The sequence below is a fragment of the Rhinolophus hipposideros genome (genome assembly GCF_964194185.1).
Source record: "Rhinolophus hipposideros genome assembly, chromosome: 12".
Taxonomy (NCBI): Eukaryota; Metazoa; Chordata; class Mammalia; order Chiroptera; family Rhinolophidae; genus Rhinolophus; species Rhinolophus hipposideros.
In genome coordinates this window covers 12,711,736-12,733,837 of record NC_138058.1, presented here as the reverse complement: position 1 = coordinate 12,733,837, position 22,102 = coordinate 12,711,736, and the positions used below count along the sequence as shown (strand labels likewise).

Below are 22,102 nucleotides of genomic sequence, written 5' to 3'. Positions count from 1 at the left end.
TGCCAGATGAGGGGTTTGGGAGTGGGGAAAAAAGGGAAGACATTAAGAACTACAAATTGGTAATTACAAAACAGTCATGGGAATGTAAAGTAAAGCATAGGGAATATAGTCAATAATTTGGTAATAACTATGTATAGTGCCAGGTGGGTACTAGACTAGTCAGGGGGATCATTTCTTAAATTATCTAAATGTCTAACCACTATGCTGTACACCTGAAATTAATATAAAATAATATTGACTGTCAACTGCAAGTGAAAAATTAAAAGTGCGGGGAGAGGAAGGTGAAGGGGAATAAGAGGTTTGAATTTCCAGGTATAAAACAAATAAGTCATGGGGATGGAATATACAGCACAGGAAATTTAGTCAATACCATTGTGATAGTGTGGTATGGTGACAGATGGTTGCTGGATTTATGGTGATTACTTCTTTAGGTATATAGGTATACACAAGGCTATAGTGGCCAGCTGTGAGGTCAAATGCTGGTGTAGATGTTATCATGAAGGTATTAGCAGATGTGATTAACATCTACAATCATTTGACTTTAAGTCAAGATTACCCTCCATAATGCAGGTGGGCCTCAGCCTTTCGGTTGAAGGCTTAAAGAACAAAATAGAGATTCCCTTGAGAGAAGAAATTCTGCCTCAAAACTACAACATCAACTGTTTCCTGAGTTTCTAGCCTGCCAGCCTGCCCAACAGATTTCAGACTTGCCAGCCCCCACAAACACATGGGTCAATTCCTTTGGTTTGATTTCCCTGGAGAGATTTTGGTACCAAGAGTGTTTCTAGAGGAATAGAACCTTAAATGTGAGTTTTCTGGAATTGGTTCTTTAAGCTGATTAGATTTATAGGCTCTATGACTCTATTTTCAGTGGTAAAGAGTGATCGTCATTGGCATGGTGTGGCAACAGAGATATACAAAATACCAACCATTGGCTAGTCCTCATCAAATACTTTTAAGAGGGAAGGTTCTGGATAGCTATGTATGATACCTTGGAACATTTCTGTTAAACTCATGAGTATAATGAGACCAGCTGGTGGCTCTTATCTGCGCTGGAAAAATTATGACCTCAGGATTTCAGATTCCCAGCTCAGGGGACACATAAGTGACCTGGAAGTTTCTACATCTGTCCTCAAAGAAGCCCTTATCTCCAGTGGTCCTAGAGCTGTGGTTTCTGAAATTAAACCCTGAGTTTCATCCTGTGAGTGGCTAAATTGCCACTGAACTGCATTCAGTGCAGACTAAATGCCCAACCTCACAGAATGTCTTTGGTTAAAGTGAAGGCATTGATTGGAAAGGAACGGGATCCTGAAAATTGGAATGGGAACATATGGTTAGATTCTGATGAAGCTTGGGACACAGAGCCCTAAATTCTGCCGTCGTCTTTGTCAATAGAAGCAGGTTGTGCATTCCTGTTTGTCTGAGGAACCCACTAACCCCTGCCTCCCCGCCCAACTACCACCCCGCAAGACACTGCTGATCCCCCTCCGGACTCCTCACCACCACTCTCTGCTTCTGGACCTATAGACTCAAGTCTGCGCAGGCCCCAAAGGGTGAGGACGAGTACGACCGACGCGGGGTTGTGTTATACTGCAACGGAACTGCACGACTCTTCCAACTTATACCAAAATAAATCTGGGGAATACGTGTGGGAACCAATATTAAGAGTGTGGGATAATGGTGAAAGAAACATATAAAGCAAGAGTAAGCCGAATTTATTGATTTCAGACAACTAAACAGAGATTCTGGATTTAATGTTATCATCTCAGGGACTAGAAAGGACTCTAACAGTTTATTTGGATGGTTGGCTGAAACATGGACCAAGGAGTGACATACAATAACTTAGGTTGAAAAGCCAGACCTGCCTTAGTATACTGCAGAATGTCCCTAAAGCTTAGGGAGGTTGGAATTTAGGGTGGATTTATCATGTAAGACCTGTTTACCCACTGTGCACCACTGCTGTGTGAAATATCATTGTCAGAAGAGAACTTTATCATCCTTGAAGAGCTGTGTGATCACTCTTCTATGTAGGCCAGACCTCACAGTAAGAACTGCGGCATTGACTCGGGAAATCTGAATGTAATGGGACTGATGGGATCCTGGGGGGACTGGGACCAAGTGGTAGCATTTAACTGCCAAACACAATGTGGGCATGGTTACCATAATGGACAGCAGAGTCAAATCATCAGTGAGGACAGTCTGATTTGTGCAGGCCTACGGTGGTGGCTGGTTGATCGTGGTGTCCCTACAAGTAGCTGGGCACTCCACTAAATTCTAACTTGGGCTGCATAAGCAGAAGAGTGCCAGGTCTAGTAAGCAGAAGTCTACCTAGAATCATAAAAACAGAGAGTCAGCCTCTGAATCAGTTCCCAGACTTATAAACCCAGAACCCCTTCAGTGAAGGAGAAGCCAGGTCCTCTTGAGGAAGGACCCCACTGCATTGCCAACAATTTACGTGTATACTTTTACTATTGTTCTCAGCCTTCCCCAAAGGACCTGCAGCTTTTTACCAGGATGTCTGTGCACTGGGTAAAAGGAAATAATCAGACCTTTCAGGGACTGCTGGGCATTGGCTCTGAACTGACATTAATTCCAGGAGATCCAAAATGTCACTGTGCACTACAAGTCAGAATAGGGGTGTACGGATGTGGGCTGATGCATGGAATTTCAGCTCAGGTACATCTCACACTGGGTCCACTGGGTCCTTGAACCCATTCTTTGTTATTCCCCCAGATCCAGATTATGTAAGCAGAATAGACAAACTCAGCAACTGGCAGAATCCCCACACTGGTTCCCTGACTGGTGGAATGAGGGCTATTATAGTACGAAAGGCCAAACATAAACCACTAGAACTGCTTCTACCCAGGTAAGTAAATCCAAAGCAATACTGCATCCCTGTAGGGATGGCAGAAATTAGTGTCCCCATCAAGGACTTGAAAGATGCAGGGATGGCATTCCCATCACATCCCCATTCAACTGTCCTGTCTGGCCTTTGCAGAGGACAGATGGACTTTGGAGCTCTATCATAAGCTTAACCAGGTGGTGCTTCCAATGGCAGCTGCTCTACCAGATGTGGTTTCATTGCTTGAGCAAAGGAACACACCTCCTGGTACCGGGTAGGCAGCTATGGACATAGCAAATGCTTTTTTTCTCCATACCTGTTAACAAAGACCACCAGAAGCAGTTTGATTTCAGCTGGCAAGGTCAGCAATACACCTTCACTCTCCTACTCGGGGTAGATCAACTCCGCAGCCCTATGTTATAATGTAGTTTGCAGGGATCTTGGTCACCTTTCCCTTTCACAAGCGATCACACAGTCCCGTTGTATTGATGACATGATGCCGACTGGGCCTAGTGAGCACTAAGCTTGTTGGGTACTAGACTTTGTGTGTCAGAGGATGGAAAACAAATCCAACAAAAATTCAGGGGCCTTCCACCTCAGTGAAACTTCTAGGGGTCCCCTGGTGCAGGGCATGTTTGAGATATCCCTCCTAAGGTGACGGGTAAGTGGTTGCGCCTGGCCCCACCTAAAACCAGAAGACAGACACAACACGAATGGCTCTTGGGATTTTGCAGGCAACACGTCCTCATCTGGGTGTGCTACTCCAGCCCGTTTATTGAGTGACCAGAAAAACTGCTAATTTTGAGCGGGGCCTGGAACAAAAGAAGGCTCTGCCACTTGGGCCCCAGGATCCAGCAGGCACGATGGGGCTTAAGTGGCAGCTGCAGGCAGGGATGCTGTCTGGGGCCGTTGGCAGGCCGCTGTAGGAGAACTGCTGCTCAGGCCATTCGGAGTTTGGAGCAAACCCCTGCCACCTCCTCTAAATAAGTACATTCCTCTTGAGAAATAGCTCTGGGCCTGCTACTGGGCTTACTAGAGAATGACTGCTTAAACATGGGCCACCAAGTTACCATGTGACCTGAGCTGCCCATCATGAACTGGGTGCTACCTGCCCCACCAGACTCTAAAGTTGGGAATGCACAGTGGCATTCCAGCATTAAATGGAAGTGGTATATACACGGTCTGGCCCACGCAGGCCCTAAGGCACAAGTAAGTTACATGAAGAAGTGGCCTAAATGCCCTTGATCCAACACCTGCTCTACTCCTTCTCTCTCCCAGCCTGCACCTATGACATCACAGGAAGTTCCCTATGATCAGCTGGGAGAGGAATAGAAAACGAGGGCCTCATTTACAGATGTCCACCACTCCAACGTGGACAGCTGCAGCATTACGGCCTCTTTATGGGGCATCCCTGAAGGACAGTGGTGAAGGGAAGTCCTCCCAGTTGGCAGAACTTGGAGCAGCACACTTGGTTGTTAATTTGCTTAAAACGAGAAAGGGCTAGAGATGTGACGTATACTGATTCATAAGCTGTGGCCAGTGGTTTAGCTGGAAGGTCGGGGACTTGGAAGGAATAGGATTGGAAAATTGATGACAAGGAGGTCTGGGAAAATGGTATATGGATAGACTTTTATTAATAGGAAAGTCACGTGGAGATAAATGTGTGTCCCATGTGAATGCTCACCAAAGGCTGACCTCAGCAGAGGAGGATTTTAATGACACATTCCATGCGTACCAGCCATCCTCTGCCCCCAGCCAGCCCTGTCAAAGGGGCTATTGCTGCAGAGAGACGGTAATGAATGGGCTCCGTATCACAGACTTCCACTCGCCAAGACCAATTTGGTTATAACTAGTGCGGAGTGGCCAATCCACCAGCAGCGAAGACCAGCACTTTATACTCTTACCCCTAGTGACTCGATTGCAAAAGCTTTTATTTCTGTCCCCACGATCTTATGCTCTCTGCTGATCTAGAAGTGTTAGCTCCAAAGGAGACTCAAACATGACGTCATCGAAATGAAAGGTAAGACTACTTCCCAGCCATTTTGGACTCCTCTTGACTCTGATTCAACAGGCGAAGAAAGTGGTTACTGTGCTGGCTGTGGTAACTGATGCTGACCACCGAGGGGGGATTGGACAGCTGTTCCACAATGGAGGTAAGGAAGAATACGTCTGGAAGACAGTCCATTCCTTAGGGCATCTCTTAGTGGCACCATGCCCTGTGACGAACGTCAATTAAAAACCAAGACAACCCAATTCAGGCAAGACTAATAATGACCCACACCCTTCAGGAATGAATGTTTGGGTTACCCCACCAGGTAAAGAAGCACGACCAGCTGAGGTGCTTGGGCAAGGGAATATGGAATAATAGAAGGGGAAGGGAACAATAGAAGAAGGTAGTTATGAATACCAGCTACAGCCACTTACAAAAACAAAAACTGTAATTATCGTGACTATTTCTTTATCTTGTCCCGAATATGTTTGTGTATGTACATATGTATGCACATATATATATATATATATATATATATATATATATATATATATCACAAATGTAAAATATGTTTCCTTGTCTTATCCCCTTATCATGCAACGTAGGTTGTACTGACTTTCCATTCCAGTATGTAAGTTACAAGATATCAAGGAGAAGAGTAAACATCACTTAAGGACTTTGTATCCTCTTCTGAGAAAAGGGTCTGTGCATATTCAGTGTTACACAGGATGGCTGTATTATGTTAGGCAGAAGTATGACTTCACTATGATCTTTATTTGGAGACCAAGGATGGTTTACAGAGATAGGTATGGGTGCCAAATTGACAAGGGGTAGACTAATGATTAATATTATGTGTCAACTTGGCTAGGCTATGGTGCCCAGCATTCAGTAAAACACTAGTCTAGACATTTCCGAGGAGGTATGTTTTAGATGTGATTAACTTCCACAACCAGTTGACTTTAAGTAAAGCAGATTATTTAGAGTATGTGCCTCTATCATGGGTGGGCCTCACGTATCATCTGAAGGCCTTAAAGAGCAAGCTGAGGTTTCCTGGGGAAAAAGAATTTCTGCCTCCAGGTGGCAGCGTCACCTCCTGCCTGACGTTTCTGACGGTTGGCCTGCCCCACTGATTTTTGGCTCGCCAGCCTCCACAACCACTGTATGAGCCACTCCTGAAAAGAAATATTTATATCTATGTCTCCTGTCAGTTCTGTTTCTCTGGAGAACCCTGACTGATACACACCAATAATTAATTTTCCATCGTTAGCAGAAGACGTTATTCCCATTTTAATATTAAACAAACTGAAGTCTAAAAGATTAGTCTAAGATGATACAAAGTGAAGGAGAGAAACAATAAGAGTTAGATTAGTCTAAGAAAGCCAGAAAGCCAGCTATTACTGCGAGTCTTACGGAGATCATAAAGCAATAACATTTTCATGAACTTGACCTCTTAGTTCTACTTGAGATTAATGATAGAATGAATGTGAATCTCCTAAAAAGATTAATTAACTTTATTCTCACGCTACACGGAAATGTGTCTTGTAATTTATTAAGACGTGGCCTAGAAGGAATTACTAAGCACATAAAATAGCAGGCAAATGATAATTAAGTCTGCCCTAAGAGTGACTTCACCCTAGAGGAAATGATGGCATAAAGTTGTCTTACCCCGTGGAGGTGACAGAATGCCCTTTGCCTCCAGCACCACTGTCTGGGTGCTCAACAAAACAAAATGAAGCCACAACAAACTAAACGATGATGCCAGAGCTCTCTGTTCTTTCTCAGCATTGCCCTCAGTTACATGACAACATGGGAAAGCATCCACAGGTTCTCTGAAACATTTGAGATGCCCTATCATACTGACACTGTTTGCCTTTTGGGAAGGGCAGCCTGATGGGTCTACTCTGGAGGCATTACCTTCTGGTGTGGTTTATGGGGTGTGTATATATGTTTTTCTTTTGAACTGATTCCATTAGCTGAGATCTTCTGGGCATGGAAGACTGGAAAAAAATATCCCATGTCTTTATGAGCAATGTGAGGATATATCATTCGAAAAGGAAGGTGGTAACAGTGGTAGACTGCGGCAGAACAGAATCCAAACTTGATGTGGGAATCCAGTGTGCCCAGTGGCTCATGGCCATTGCAATGCCACTCGAAGGCCTATTTTCTACATCTCCAGCCATGCTGTCATACTCATCTCTGTGTGCCACTGTGACACAGGAGCACTGTGTCAGTAGAGTATAAATTTTCTCACTAATCCTGATCAGTTATGGTAAACTTTGCTCTCTGGGGATGGTTACAGAACCTCATGGCTATTACAGGTGACTCACAAATTCTTTTCCATTTCTAGAGTTTATGACTATTTAAAAAAATGAATTTTGGTTTGATGTTTTGCAGTTGATACCCAACTCAGACTAAAATAGTTTTCTTGGGCTGTATCCATCGTTCAGGCTAAATGTCAAGTACAAAAGTGACATCTTAAAAAAATAAAATAACCTTTATATCTTTGTTTCTTGGTACACATAGGAAAAAAAATCAACCAGGAAATAAAATCTCCAGTGCTTGAGGAGATGAATAAACATCATTTCACAAATAGAGTATACCAATCAATTCAGGTTCATTTTTGAGTAGCCTACAGCTCTCAATTTGGCAGTGTTGAGTGTCTTTTTTCTAAAACTGCAAAATCAAACCTCTTTTTCATCTTTTATTAGAAGCCTTAGGGATATAAGTTTTACATCTGCATCTATCTCATAATTCCTGTGGGATCTGGCCTTCAGCAAACTATCAAATTCTTAAGAATTATTTTTAATATTTTTGTTCCAAATATTGTGTTAAGCATTTATGAGGTTAACTAACTTACTCTTCTCCAAACTTAGGGTGGTAGATTCTATCATCCCCATTTTACAGATGAAGAAACTGAGGCATTAGGGAGGCAAAGGAGCTTACCCAAAGTCGCACAGTTGGAAAATAGAAGAGCCTGATTTATACCAGCCAGCCATGCCCTAGATCCATGCTAATTAATCGATTTGTGCTTTGTTCTCCAAATTCAGTTTCATTCACTATTGAAGTAATTTGGGCTCCTGCTTCCCCCTACCCCACCATCCCCAGCTGTACCCTGAATGCTCAGTGGCATGAGCCCCTGGCACCCAGTGGAGAAGCTGGTCAATAGGAGCACCAGAGTCCTTGTTTTATCGCCAGTGACTAACAGCTGCATGGCCTCGGGCAGGTCACCTTGCCCTCAGGACCACCATGTTCACATTTGTACCTTCCACCAAGCCAAGACCTGAAAGTGCACTGGGTCAAGTCTCATCCACGACAAAGGCCAGGGGTTTCTATGGGAGAACTGGGGAGGGGACAAGGGTGGCCTGGCCTGTGGTGAATTTTCTGGGAGAGAGCAAACACCAGGACAAGGTCTCCAGGCCGCCTCTGAGCTCTATACAGAACGGGGTGAGGCCACGGTCCTGTCCCACTAGGGGATCTGTGCTCTGATGTGCATGAGGAAGAGGTTGCTGTCCTTGTCACCAAGGAAGTGACACTCCGGCAGCATGCCCTCTTCCAAAAATAAGTTGCCTGTAAACTTCAGAATGACGCTGTTTTGACAGCTGGGATTCATGCTTTCAGGGTGGGTTCATTTTCAGCCTGAAAATTACTCATCAGCCGAATGCCAGCTTTCCTCATCCCACAGACAGCAGCCCAACTACGGGGAGTCGAGTTGAGGAGAAGGTCTGACATTGCCAGCACTCCCAGCGGCCCACATCACACAAAAGGGGCCCCTCTGCTCAGCCAGGGCACCAGCGCAAGTGCCCAGCATGACCGCCCCTGGGAAAAAGCAAGTTTCCATGGCCCATAGCTGACCAGCTGACCACCAGACTCCACGGTGACTCATTCCTGGGGCAGACAGGGTTCCCAAAACCCACAGGGATTTGCCCTGTAGGTCTGTGGGCCCAGTAATGCTTCACGAGTCCTCCTCGTCTGCTGTGGCGTGGCCACAGCCCTGGTCTAAGGGTCTCTGCATATTTGGGTCTGACCAGCAAGCAAGTCAGGGGCAAGTATTCCCTCAGACATCAGTTTGAGGACTAGACCTATCGTGGAATTCAGTACTGGTGAGGTCAGACCCGGCCTATTCCTACCTCCCACTTAATGTTAACAGACAGAGCAGAATACCTTCCCACCGCTGGCTGGGCTGGCAGGGCTCACCAGCTAGCATGTGATGGCAGGAAGGCATCTGCCTGTCTCAAATATGGAAGCATGCTGGCAGTGACTGAGACGTTGGTTCCAGAGCCTACGGCAGCCCCTTTCCCAGACTGCATTTTTGAAACAGCAGAAGTAAAGGCTTGCTTACTGCAGTGAGCCCCAAAGGGAGAGAAAATAAATTCATACACCAGTGACTCTTCGCTTTAGAAAAAGCTGCCTGGTTATTCTAAAGAGTTTCACTCTCAAGATTTATTTAGATTGTACATTCCTGGGTTTTCATAAAAAATATAATTATAACCCTATATATATATGTCTTTTTATCATCTAATATATATATATATATATATATGGCACGTACAAGTATATATATACATACATATGTATATACATATACATATGTATGTATATATGTGTATATATATGTGTATGTGTATATATATATATATATATATATATATATATATGTATATGTATATATCGTGTTTCCCCCAAAATAAGACGTAGCTGGACGATCAGCTCTAGAGTGTCTTTTGGAGCAAAAATTAATATAAGACCGGGTCTTTATAAGACCAAAAAGAGCAAAAATTATAAGAGCATTATAAGAGCAAAAATTAACATAAGACCGGGTCTTATATAAGACAGGGTATTATATTATGTTATACGCGGTCTTATATTAAAATAAGACCAGGTCTTATATTAATTTTTGCTCCAAAAGATGCATTAGAGCTGATGGTCCGTCTAAGTCTTATTTTTGGGGAAACACCTTATCACATACAAGTGTATACACACACACAAACACACACACTTTTAAATGGGTGAGATGTAGATAATAAAGAACAAGTTCATTTGCAAACACATTTTCCATAACATCCCTGCTAAGGGCCGGGCCACCGTACTGTTGTCATGGGTCATTCTGTGAGATCTTCTGTTCCTTTCAGACAAAACCAGTTTCCCAAAGCCTTCATTATAAAGGTCATGCCATCCACGTGGATTTGGTCAAGTGGTTCACAGTCATGGGGCTATAGCTGCAGTTGAGTTCACCATGGAACCATAAGGCAGACATTCAGGTGCACACCCCCTTCTCCTGGGCTGAACTCATGGCTTCCTGTCAGCAGCTACCCCAGACTTCTCATTTTGGGACTCCTAAACAAGCCAAACACACTTGCACTGGAGAGGCCACCACAAGTCAGCACACTGAAGCCAAGATACCATAGCAGTGACATAAAAGTGACATAGAAGTTGGGAACCAGATTTCTTACGCTGGCTCTACTGCCAGTGCTGCGAGACCCCAGACAAATCTCTCAACATCTCTGGGCTTCAGGAGCATTACTGAAAATGAGGAGTTTAATGAAAAGATCTTTAGTGGCTCTTTCCAGTTCCAATATTCTATTCTATGAAACTGAAACTACCTCATCTATAATCAGAAAGTTAACTTTCTTCTGATCCATAAAATACTTTCTCATTAGTCATGGCAGTGAAAAGTCATTGGCAACAGTTTTTCCAACTTTAGTCTTTAGCCTATAAATATCACTAGATGCCTCCTCTGAGCAAGGCACTCTTCAGGGCTCTGAGATTTCTTTGAAATAAGTTTTATAGCAGGACTCAGCAGACTCAACATCAACTGTTTCCTCCAATATCTGATGCCACTGTGTGCCACGTAGGCTGATTTAGTTTTAGTCTATTGTCTATTCCATTCTAGGTAGCCCATTCAATCTAAAAAAAAAAAAAAACGTTGGTCCAAATACACTATATTGGTTTTGTGGTTCATGAATGGGTCATTTTCAAACACGTGGTTTGAAAGGTGCTGCTGCCAAGGTCACAGGAAAGGGTAAGAGCCTTGTGGGCACATTAACAGCAGGAGAGCATTGCATGAAGTCAGGCTCAGTAGAAGAGTCACTGTGTGGGGCACGGTTAACTGAAGAGGAAGAGTAGAAACAGCAAGAGGCTCAGAGCTCAGGGGAGGGCAGAAGCACAGCCTGCATCCTTTGATCTGGCCTTAGATTTCACCCTCTGCCCAGCACCAGACAACTCCAACTGCTGAGCACAAATGGCTGGCGAAACCCTTCAAGAGCTGCCTTGCTGCCTCCCAGCTGCTCACGGGCTCCTCGCTCTTGGACACATTGTTTGGCCTCTGCTTAGTTCCCTCAGCCAGGAGGTCCTCCCACCTGTCAGACAGAAGCTCGCTCAGGGACCATCCCGGTTCCCGGATCAGGCACCCTTCTCGCCCCTGTGGCCGCATCCCCAGACCTGTCACAATCTATTGCAGTTGCCTGCTTACCAGTCCCCATCCCTGTACTAGACTCCGTGCCTCTCAGACCAGGGCCTAAGCTTCCATTGCTATAGACACCAGTGCCCAGCACTCTGCCTGGCTCACACATGCTCATTGCAATAAACAGAGGGTGAGTAAATGAGTGACCTCTAGCTAGGTGGCCAGGGAAGGCCTTAAGGTCAGATGCTGACAGCTGCAAGATAGCCATGAGCTTCTCCATCCTTCCTGAGCACGTCACCACTGCTAGTCACTGACTACAATCTGTCCGGGTGCCCGCGGCCCCATCCAGTCAAGGCTTTCTCTCACAAGCACATGTGTGGAAGGTCCTGTATCAAATTTCAGCAGAGCTTAGAACTAGGCAAATACACAGGCACTGAGGTTTGGGTCTCTGCGGACATCACGGCTGGGAGCTCACTGTGTTTCCCTTGGAGAAAATTCAACAACAGAAACAGCCTGGAGAATACTGCCAGTTACTTTAAAAAACTTTTTTGCCATACTCAAGCATGTGCACCTTTATAAGGGTTACCCAGAAATAGACTTGAAGCTGGCCACTGTGTTCTCAAGATTGAAAAAATCTCTCAGCGGTAGTGACGACAAGACAGGGAAAGACGCAGACTGCTGGTTCAGGGCACACCACACAGGCTCGCCTGCTTGTGAGGAATGGCATTTAAACAGCCCTCATCGCGGCTCTTCGGCTAGAAAGAGCAACTGTGGACATTTGCACCTTACTATAAATTAGAAAAAATTCAACTGGGAATACAGATGGGAAAAACATTAACAGGTGTTTTTCTCAGACCAGCTTTTTTTTTTTTTTTTTTTTTTGCTTTGTTTGAAAGGTGAGAAATGAAAACTACACATAACATTTGGATGGATGACGTACTTGTCTCCCGGGGTTTGGCGCTGACAATGGCTGCTGTACCTATAGACACACGCTCACTCAATCCCACAAAGTCCGTTTTACTTCCTCCTTGGGAGCACAGCATCCACTGCTCCCTGTGCCGTGAGTGGTCCGTGCCCAACCCCGAGCACGGCTGGGTACAGGCCTCTGTCAGCCTGCGCATTTCCACTGCCAAGCCCGACCTGGGCAGTGGTTCGAGCTAAGCTGACGTGTCTGCTGCTTTCCACCTGGGAGCAGAGCTTCCGTCCAAGATGACTTTCATCAAGAGGGACACTTTGGGTGTCCCCTGGACTCAACTATTCTTTGCTGATAAACTTGTTAGCAGAGAGTAAGTCTTGAGTGAAAGCAAAATATCTGCTAAGTGTCGAACAGACCCGGAACATTGATGGCAGACCCAGTGCTGGTTTCCATTAGTGACACACTCAGCGGGGCAGAGATGGTGAACAATACCACTCTCCAGGTAGATTCCTACAATCCTGACTCTACTCAGTACTGAGCCACATCGAAGCCAGTTTCACAAACTAGAGAGACAGAATTTTGGGACAAAGAAACAGGAATGTTTACAGAGCTATTATGGCTCTTCCTTTTCCAAGTCTGTCCCCTGCTTTTTTTCAGTATCTTGGAGGCCTAGGGGATCTTGTCTTCCAGGAAAAATGTCCAAGTGAGAGGATGGGACTAGACCCCCACCTCTGCCTCCCTACACGACCCAGCTGCAGGTGGAAGGGAGCAGATCAAGGCCTAAGAGATTTTCAAACAGACCTGCACACAAAACACAGAGCAACCATTTCACTTCACGCCTAGGCACCTTGCTGATCTCAAGGAGATTTGAGCTTTGCCAGCGGAGAGCTCAGCAGTAGTGCTGTGACTGGGACCTCTTCCATAGGAATAATATTGCCCTGGACCAGATGAGACAGGTGGCGACGAGGCCCGAGCATCGGTCCAGAGGCCCTGAAGAGTCTGGTGCGTGCATCTCTGGGGGGTTCCTGGACTCCCGTCAAGCACAGGGTGCTGACTTGGTGGCTGAACCTCTAGGGGGTCCTGAGCTGATGGACTGAGCAGTCAACGCTGATTTTGGTATCACCCCCAAAGGGCAGGCGAGGCTGTCCTCACTTTGAATATGCCATCTAGGATTGAGGGTCTCATCCAAACCCTGGCTAACACTCTAATCAAAACACGGGGTTTATATGGAAAGATCCACAGACTGTCGTAAAGCCCAGAGAGAACAGAATAAACCTTTCATACCGATAAGGCCAATAAAGACTGGTTCCTTGCTGAAGCTCTAGGCCCACAGTGTCCCCAGGGCCACAGGCAGCGGAGTGGCCCCTGAGCACTGTAGTGGTCTCACCGGCCTGATCATTGGCTTTCAAAGACCGAATGTGAAAACAGGTAAAACATCTTATCAACAACTTTTTTGTTTTATACAGGTTACATGTTGAAATGATAATATTTTTGGATATTGGGTTTAATAGATTAGACCATGAAAATGAATTTCACCGTTTCATTTTATTTTAAAATTATTTTAACTTTTTGAAAAGGTGGCTACTTGAAGAATTCAAATTAGAAATGTGGGTCGATTTATAGCTCTGTTGGACAGCACTGATTCAGAAATCTGGATTCTAATCTTGGCTAATCTAGTGTCTAGCTGGGCGGCCACTGAGGCAAGCTCACTGGATTCAGATCTCTTTTATGAAATGAGCCCAATTTCCTTCACAGTGAAAAGAATAGCAGAAAATGCTATGCACACCAACCATCAGGCTGGCATTCTCTCGTTTCTCCTCAGAAAACGGGCCTTTCCCATGTGGTTGAACAGGTTGTGGACTGTACAAGGATGACACATTGAAGGGAGTGGGTGCTGTTCACACCACACATAAGTAGATTTGTATATTTATTATTATAATATCCTGGCACGTGGCAATCGGCATGTTGTTCTAACAAGATGAGTCTATTACAATGACTCTAACAGATGGGACTAAAGTTTCCTGAGGAGGAGACACATGTTTTCTGATTTGCATAAAAACTGTAGTTGGGCTCGGGGTAACCCTACCAGGACTTGAGGCCTGCCTGAATTCCACTTTAAGGACCAGCTGCTTTGCTGGCTTGGCCTCCACGTCTGTCATGTACCTACCTGGTGCATCTGAGGACAGGAACTCTGTGCACACAGTCAAGCCTTGATTGTACAAAACGTCATTGGCGTCTGGAGCCAACGCGTTACAATAAGCCATTGGGCGAAGGCGAGGGCTCACCCGGATGGGCCACTTACCTTTTCACTTTTCTTCTCCTCTGGTCTGCAGGCCGTGTTGGTGGGGCTGGATGTTGACAGGCCACTGACGGCGCCCGCTCCGGCTTCCCCGTTGAGGTTGGCGGCATTGACGTTGGGAGGTGTGATGGCTGACGCTGCTGACGTGAGCGGGATGATTGGCCGGGGGCACTGGACGCCAGTGACTGCCTGCATCAGGGGCTGGTGGATATGCTGCGGGGACGCCACGGAGTGAGGCCTGAGGCTGCTGGTGGGCAGGCGGGATGGGGAGTTCTGGGTGCGCAGGGGCGAGACCGTGGCGGTCGGTCGGTCCTGAGCCTGAGCTGAGGAGTGGGCAGCTGGAGCACGGGATTAGAGAGAGAGCAGGGTGGAAAGGTCAGTTTGCAACCTAGCATGCAATTGCAATGGACTTTTTCTTTCCTGGGACTTGTCTGCCCAGTGCTGGGAGCCTCTCTCAAGTCTCTCCAGACCTGGGCACGCTTCACAGGTAGAGAGCATGAGGCCAAGCACCCCTGAGAATGCACCCCTGTCTTCCCAAAGCCCTGAGGCTGCACAGAACGTCCTTCCCTCAGGAGGAGTGGAAACATTGGTTGCTAGATCACCGTGTGCCGGCGCTGGCCCAGTTTTCTATAAAGTCTTCTGGTTTTCTCTGCTGTGACAAACTAAAACACTCAGAAGATTTTTACAATCACCCTTGTGAAAATGTTCATAAGGGCGGCCGGATGGCTCAGTTGGTTAGAGCATGAGCTCTCAACAAGGCTACTGGTTTGATTCCCGCATGGGATGGTGGGCTGCGCCCCCTACATCTAAGATTGAAAACGGCGACTGGACTTGGAGCTGAGCTGCGCCCTCCACAACTAGACTGAAGGACAATGACTTCACTTGGAGCTGATGGGTCCTGGAAAACACACACTGTTACGCAATAAAATTTTTAAAAAAATGTTCATAAAAGTAAGGCCTGTAGAAGAAGTAAAGCCTTGAAAGAGCCTCAAGCTTCCCCCAAATTATTAGACACCACTGCAGGTAAGGTGATCATTGTCAACAGCTCGACCTGTCTTGAACGCAGACTATAACGGCCCCATCCTTTGTGTCTCACACTTGGTACTGACTTGGCTGAGCTAAGGATGAGTGCTCCGGGCTGCTTAGCTAGTGGATCGCAGGAGAAAGCAGCCGTTGTTTCTCCCAGCTGCAGCCTTGAGGGAAGGATCTGCCTTCCGAGGCAATCCCCCTGCACATCGAAGCCTGATTCTGGATTTACAGAACAGGAGCCTCCCAACTAGGAATCCACCAAAATGCTTGCTACCAGCAAAATGCTTGCTACCAGCAAAATGCTTCCTAAAGATGCTAGGACTCGAAAAGCAGATTTTTGTAAAAATCTGTCATTTGAAAAGATAGTTCCCTCTAAACACAGCACCATGTTAAAATTAATCCTGCTACAGCTTGTGTTAGTAATTTTGAAGAACTGTCTCCTAATTACACATGAAACAAATAGGGGGAGAGAATGAGCCACACCAGAGGGACAGTGTATTCCTAGCCTGGGCTGGTCTGGCCCAAAGCAGGTGACACAGTTCATGGCAGCAGATATCACTTCACACAAAGTTCCCCATCTAACATGACGCAACTCAGTTTCAGTTGTTTTGGCCTTGTTACACTAGAGGAAGATTACAGGTCATGCTGTTGCTATTTTCTAGCACCAGAATTTGTGGCATTCATGGCTTCAGCAACATGGAAAAAATACATGCAATGAAACAATATTCTTAGCTCCCAAATATTCCTTCAATAGATCATAGATCGCACACTCATAAACCCGACCCATGTCTCCCCCGTCTGCAAAATAACTCTGTACAAGGAACCTCCATCCAGCCTCCTCCCTTCTGACACAGTGTGGGAGGAGCCTGCAACATCTAACTAGTGGTCTGGGTTCTCCTGGCCTCAGGCCGTGTCCTTTGTTTCTAGGAGGTGAAATATATAAAGGCTGATTTAAGGTTTTAAATAATTATTCAGGGTTTGGGATGGGTTTGGATCCTCACTCAAGCGGCTTCACATTTCAAAAGGAAGACCAGGTTAGACAATTATTCAGATCGATGGAGCCACCGGGTCATTTAATCACCCCGAGGTAATCTGTAATTTGGACCATGCTCCTGGGGCTATTTATCTGCCTCTTCCCTGCTGTCTGAACTCTCCTTCACCCCAGTCCACCAGCCCTGCAACAGGAAGTGATGCCTCAGTTAAGGAGGAACAATCCCACTTGGGCCCCAGAAAGTGTCTACAGGGGCTGCTTCTGGTTCTTCTGCTTGAGGTTCCGCACAGCTCACCTCTACCTCTGGCTAGCTTCCATGCGACTGCACATCGTCTTGCTAAACTGCATGCAAAATAAGAGAGGGTGTTGCAGAAAGTTCCAAGCCTGCCTGCCATACGGTCTGACAGCATCTCCTAATCTCTCCCTTTATCTTCCCTTCAGCCTCTTTGGCCCCCTGGCTATTCCTCACACATGCAGGTTCTTTCTCAGCTCAGAGACTTGGTGCCCACAGTTCTACAGACTGCCTTTCCCTCAGATACTTGCATGGTTGGACCTCTTAGCCACTCCCAGTCAGCTCAAACATTACCTTCTCTGAGAGACATGTTCCAACAATCCCACTGAACAGTGCAACCTGCCCCTCTGCAATTTCAAGCCCCCTTGCCCTGCTATAATTTTTCTTTTCTCCGAAGGCACTTATCTCCTTTATCATTATAAAATTACTTTTTAACATAAATATTAATATTCTTTGTTCTGAATTCTACTGTTTGATATTAATATAACCAATTCAGATTTCTTTTGATTAGTATTAGCATGGTAGCCAATCCTCATCACTCACAGATTCCATATTTGCAAATTTGCCTACTAGGTAAAATTGCTTTGTAACCCCCAGATCAGTATCTGTGGTGCTTTTGCAGTCATTCTCAGACATGCACCGATTAGCAAAAAATTTGAGTCACCAATGCATACGTTCCCAGCTGAGATGCAGCAAGATGATGCCCTGCTTTCTTACTTCAGAAATGCCCAGGGACAGAGACAGGAGGAGTAAGGGCCGTGCAGTGCAGAAAGCTCCATCACCAGGGCAAGCTGAATGGGTTGGAATCTTGACCCTGTCACCTGTTAGTGGGGTGGCCTCAGGCAAGTCACTTAACACTTCCAAACCTCTTTTCTCTTTTGTAAAATGAAGAAAATAGAATCTACCAAGATGAGTTGTTTTCAGTATTTAAGATTATAATCCATGTGACATGCACATGTATATTTCACTTAGGAGCAATATCGTGTTTCCCTGAAAATAAGACCTACCCCGAAAATAAGCCCAAGTTAAGATCTCAGCCAGAGGGATGCATTTAGTACGTAATGACGATGTTCCAGAAGAAGATGACATGACTGTATTTGAATAAATGTAGATTGTTGTACATGAAAAAATAAGACATCCCCTGAGAAGCCCTAATGCGTCTTTTGGAGCAAAAATTAATATAAGACCGGTCTTATTTTCGGAGAAATACGGTAGTTCAGTATTCATGAATTCAGTGTTCATGGAAACTATAAAACATAACTACCATGACTAATGAGAATTCACTGTATGTCTTGTTCTATCCTTTTAACTTATTTGTATTTTTATATTGAAAGTATTTAAATGTTTCCTGCCCACAGCATTTGGTTGGGTCTTGTCTTTTTTTAAAAAAATAATTACTAACAATCTCTGCATTCTATTTGGGGTTATTTAGACTATTTACATTTGATGCGATTATGTATATAACTAGTATTAAACCTTCATTTTGCTACATGTTTTATATTTGACCCATGTATTGTTTGTTCCCTTTCCCCTTTTTATGTCTTCTTTTGGATTAACTGGAAGTCTTGTGATTCCATTTTATTTCCTCTGTTACCTTATTTGCCATAACTCTCCATTTTTGTTTAGTGATTGCTTACATCTTTAATTTATCATAGTCTACTGACAAGTGATTCCATAACGCTTCCCATATAGTAGAAGAATATACTTACAATACCTTACAATAATATACAGTACTTCCATTTCTCCCCTCCCAACCTTTGTGCATTTGCTATTATACATTTTACTTTTATATATGTTTTAAATTCCAAACTGCATTGTTTTTATTTTTGTTTAAACACTCAGTTATGTTTTAAAGATATTTAAATAAAAAAATATTATATATTTATGTACCATATTTCCCTGAAAATAAGACCTAGCCAGACCATCAGTTCTAATGTGTCTTTTGGAGCAAAAATTAATATAAGACCCAGGATTATATTATATTATATTATATTATATTACACATGGTCTTATATTATAGTAAAATAAGACCAGGTCTTATATTAATTTTTGCTCCAAAAGACACATTAGAGCTGATGGTCCAGTTAGGTCTTATTTTCGGGGAAACACAGTAAGTAGATACCATTTCTAATGCTCTTCATTCCTTTGGTAGACCCATATTTCCATCTATTATCATTCTCCTTCTTCCTAAAGAACTCTGTTTAACATTTCCCATTGTGTGTGTCTATTAATGATGAAATCCTTTAGCTTTACTATGTCTGAATAACCAATTTGGTTTCATTTTTTGTGTTGTTACTAATAAGATGCATTTTTTTCTTTTTATTAGTTTCAGGTGTACAAAACAATGTAATAGACATTTACACCCCTCCCAAAGTGATAACCCCTCACCCCCACAATCTACTACCCCTCTGACATTGTATATTGCTGTTACAATTCCATTGACTCGATTCCGTACGTTGTACTCCACATCCTGTGACTGCTTTCATTTTTGAAAGCGATTTTTTTCTGGGTATAGAATCCTAACTTGACATATTTATTTCTTTCAGTACTTTCTTAAGTTCTCAAATGTTTTCTCACCTGAAGGGTTCCTGACAAAAAATCTGCTGTCATCCTTATATATTTTTTTCCGACTTTATGTATCTTTTTCTCTGGCTGCTTCTAAGATTTTCTGTGTCACAGGAAAAATTATTTTGAACAATCTGATTAGATTTTGCCTTGGTGACGTTTTCTCCATGTTTCTTAGGCTTGGGATACACTAACTTTTGTTGATCTGTGAGTTTTCAGTTTTCATCAAATTTAGAACAATTTTGGTCATTATTTCTTTAAATAATTTTTCTGTCTCACAACTTTCTCCTCTAATTTGGGGACTCCAGTCACATGTATATTAAGCCACTTGAAGATGTCCCATTGCTCACTGATGTTCTGTTCATTTTTTAAAATTCTCTTTTATCTCTGTTTCATTTTTCATAATTTTACTGCTGTATCTTCAAGTTCACTACTATTTTCGTCAGCAATGTGTAATCTGTCATTAATTCCATCAAGGATATTCTTGACCACACGCACTGTAGTTTTTATTTCTAGAAGTTTGATTTGTGTCTTTCAAATATTTTGTCTCTACTTAACTTTCTAAGCATATGGAATGAAATTATAATAACTGTTTTAATGTCTTTGCTTGCTATTATAACCTCTGTGTTGGTTGTGGGTCAGATTGATTGATTTATTTATTCATCGTCAGTCCTATTTTCCTGCTCCTTTGCATGCCTAGAATGATAGCACTGACAGCACTTATCCTTTCTTTCATTCTTGTCCTGGCTCTGGGTATTTTCCTCACGTGCATATGCTGATTAGTTGTCATTATACTACTAAAGAGGGATGCTCTGCATCCTCTGGGGTTTTCCTTCCCTCTGCCACAGACTGGAACTTCCCTCTCATGGAGGTCGTTGGTTTTCTAATGTCTAGTGTGTCACAAACTATTATTTTATAAATGTATCTGTTTTGTTTGTTTGTTTGTTTGTTTTGTTTCTGGTGGGAGGGTAAGTCCTGTCCTCACTACTTTATCTTGGCTGTAAGCTGAAGTCTAGCTTTGATACCACCCAGCAATTCCACATCTGGGTATTTATCCAAAGAAAACAAAAACACTAATTTGCAAAGCTATATGCACCTCCATGTTAATTGCAGCATTATTTACAATAGCTAAGATGAAAGCAACCTAGGTGTTCATCAATAGAGCAATGGATCAAGAAGATGTAGTACATATACAATGGAATACTATTCAGGCATAAAAAAAGAATGAAATATTGACATTTGGGAAAACATGGATGGACCTAGAGGGCATTATGCTAAGTGAAATAAGTCAGACAGAGAAAGACAAATACCATATGATTTCACTTATATGTGGAATTTAAAAACACAAAACAAAATGAGTAAACAAAATAGAAACAGACTCATAGATATAGAGAAAAAGCTGATGGTTGCGAGACGGAAGGGGGTGGGGGGATAGGTAAGGTGAAGGGGAATGAGAGGTACAAACTTCCAGCTTTCAAAAGAAAAGTCACAGGGATGTATAATATACAGTGTAGGGAAAACAGTCAATTCTATCGTAATCACTTTGTATGGTGACAGATGGTTACTAGACTTATGGTGCTGATCACAATGTAAGAAATATAAACACTGATTTACTATGTTGTACACCTGAAAATAATATAATATTGTATGTCAACTATACTTTGATAAAAAATAAAAATAAATGAAAGTAAAAGAGAGTCTAGCTTTATCTTTTTAGATACAAAAATCGGATTATATCTATTATTTAAAACCCTCTAATACGCTCCTTTGCCCTTAGGATAAAAACTGAAATTCCTTGACATGGTCTAAAAGAACTTTCATGCTCAGCTTCTGGGCACCTTTTCAGCTGTATCACAAGATACTCATCCTCTTGCTTTCTTTGTTCTTCCCCAATGACCTGATTTTCGTTTTCAAATGCACCAATTCTATGCTGGCCTCATTCTCACCTCACCCCATTGCTGCATGCTAAGTTCCTACTCATCTTTGAGGTCTAAAAGCAAATTTTGTCTAAGCAGAGAAATTGTCATCGACATACTATACTTCTCCTCCCATACCTTTGGTTTCAGCCACATCAAACTAAATGAGGTTACCTACAGTAGGGACTCTGGTCCTTCTCATTGTCATACCTGTGCCCTTGCTGGTCCCTCTGTCAGAACTTTCTTTCTGCCTTGTCTGCTCAGATAATTCCCATTTGACCTTTAAGAATCAAGGCAGTACCACCTACTCCTGAAAACTTTCTGTAAACCTCTCCCTACCCCTCTCCTGCTTTCCTCCCAATCTCAGTGCAATTATCTCTCCTCCATGCTTTCTTAATACCCCACGTATACCTCCACCATAGTGCTTTTCAAAATCTATTGAAAGAGCTTGTTTTCTTGTTCTTTTCTCTAATTGGGGGTAGAAGTGGGGTCTATCTGGTCCCTTCTCTGCATTTTCAGACCCTAGCAGAGTGCCTTGCGTGTATCAAGCTCTCTTTCAGCGCCTTTTTGCTGATGAATATATGACTGTATAGGGCTCTTGCCCCTGCTAAGCACTGATATGAGGATGTGTGGACACTGATACTTTACAGGGAGAGCTCTGCCCTTGGAAAAAGGAGCTACATTAATCAAGTAGAACAAATCATATTGGGTGCTCTGGCCAATGCAATTAAGCCTTTGTCAAACTGCCTGACTTTGGCTCGAGATGAGAACATTGATGAAATGCCTCTCAACTGCCTGGGTTGGGGTCTGCTGAAATGGGCAATTACTGCTGTGAACAATCCATTACTTGTACTGTCAACAG

The 22,102-nt window shown here is 43.7% G+C and overlaps 1 protein-coding gene across 1 annotated transcript in view; it reads right to left on the bottom strand.

Annotated features, from left to right (window-relative positions):
• SH3RF3 (SH3 domain containing ring finger 3) overlaps window positions 1-22,102 on the bottom strand; it is a 353,595-nt gene that overhangs the window by 39,818 nt on the left and 291,675 nt on the right. Inside the window, exon 8 of the mRNA XM_081068500.1 lies at window positions 14,451-14,785. Coding sequence (XP_080924626.1) covers window positions 14,451-14,785 — 335 coding nt within the window. The remainder of the gene's footprint in view (window positions 1-14,450; window positions 14,786-22,102) is intronic.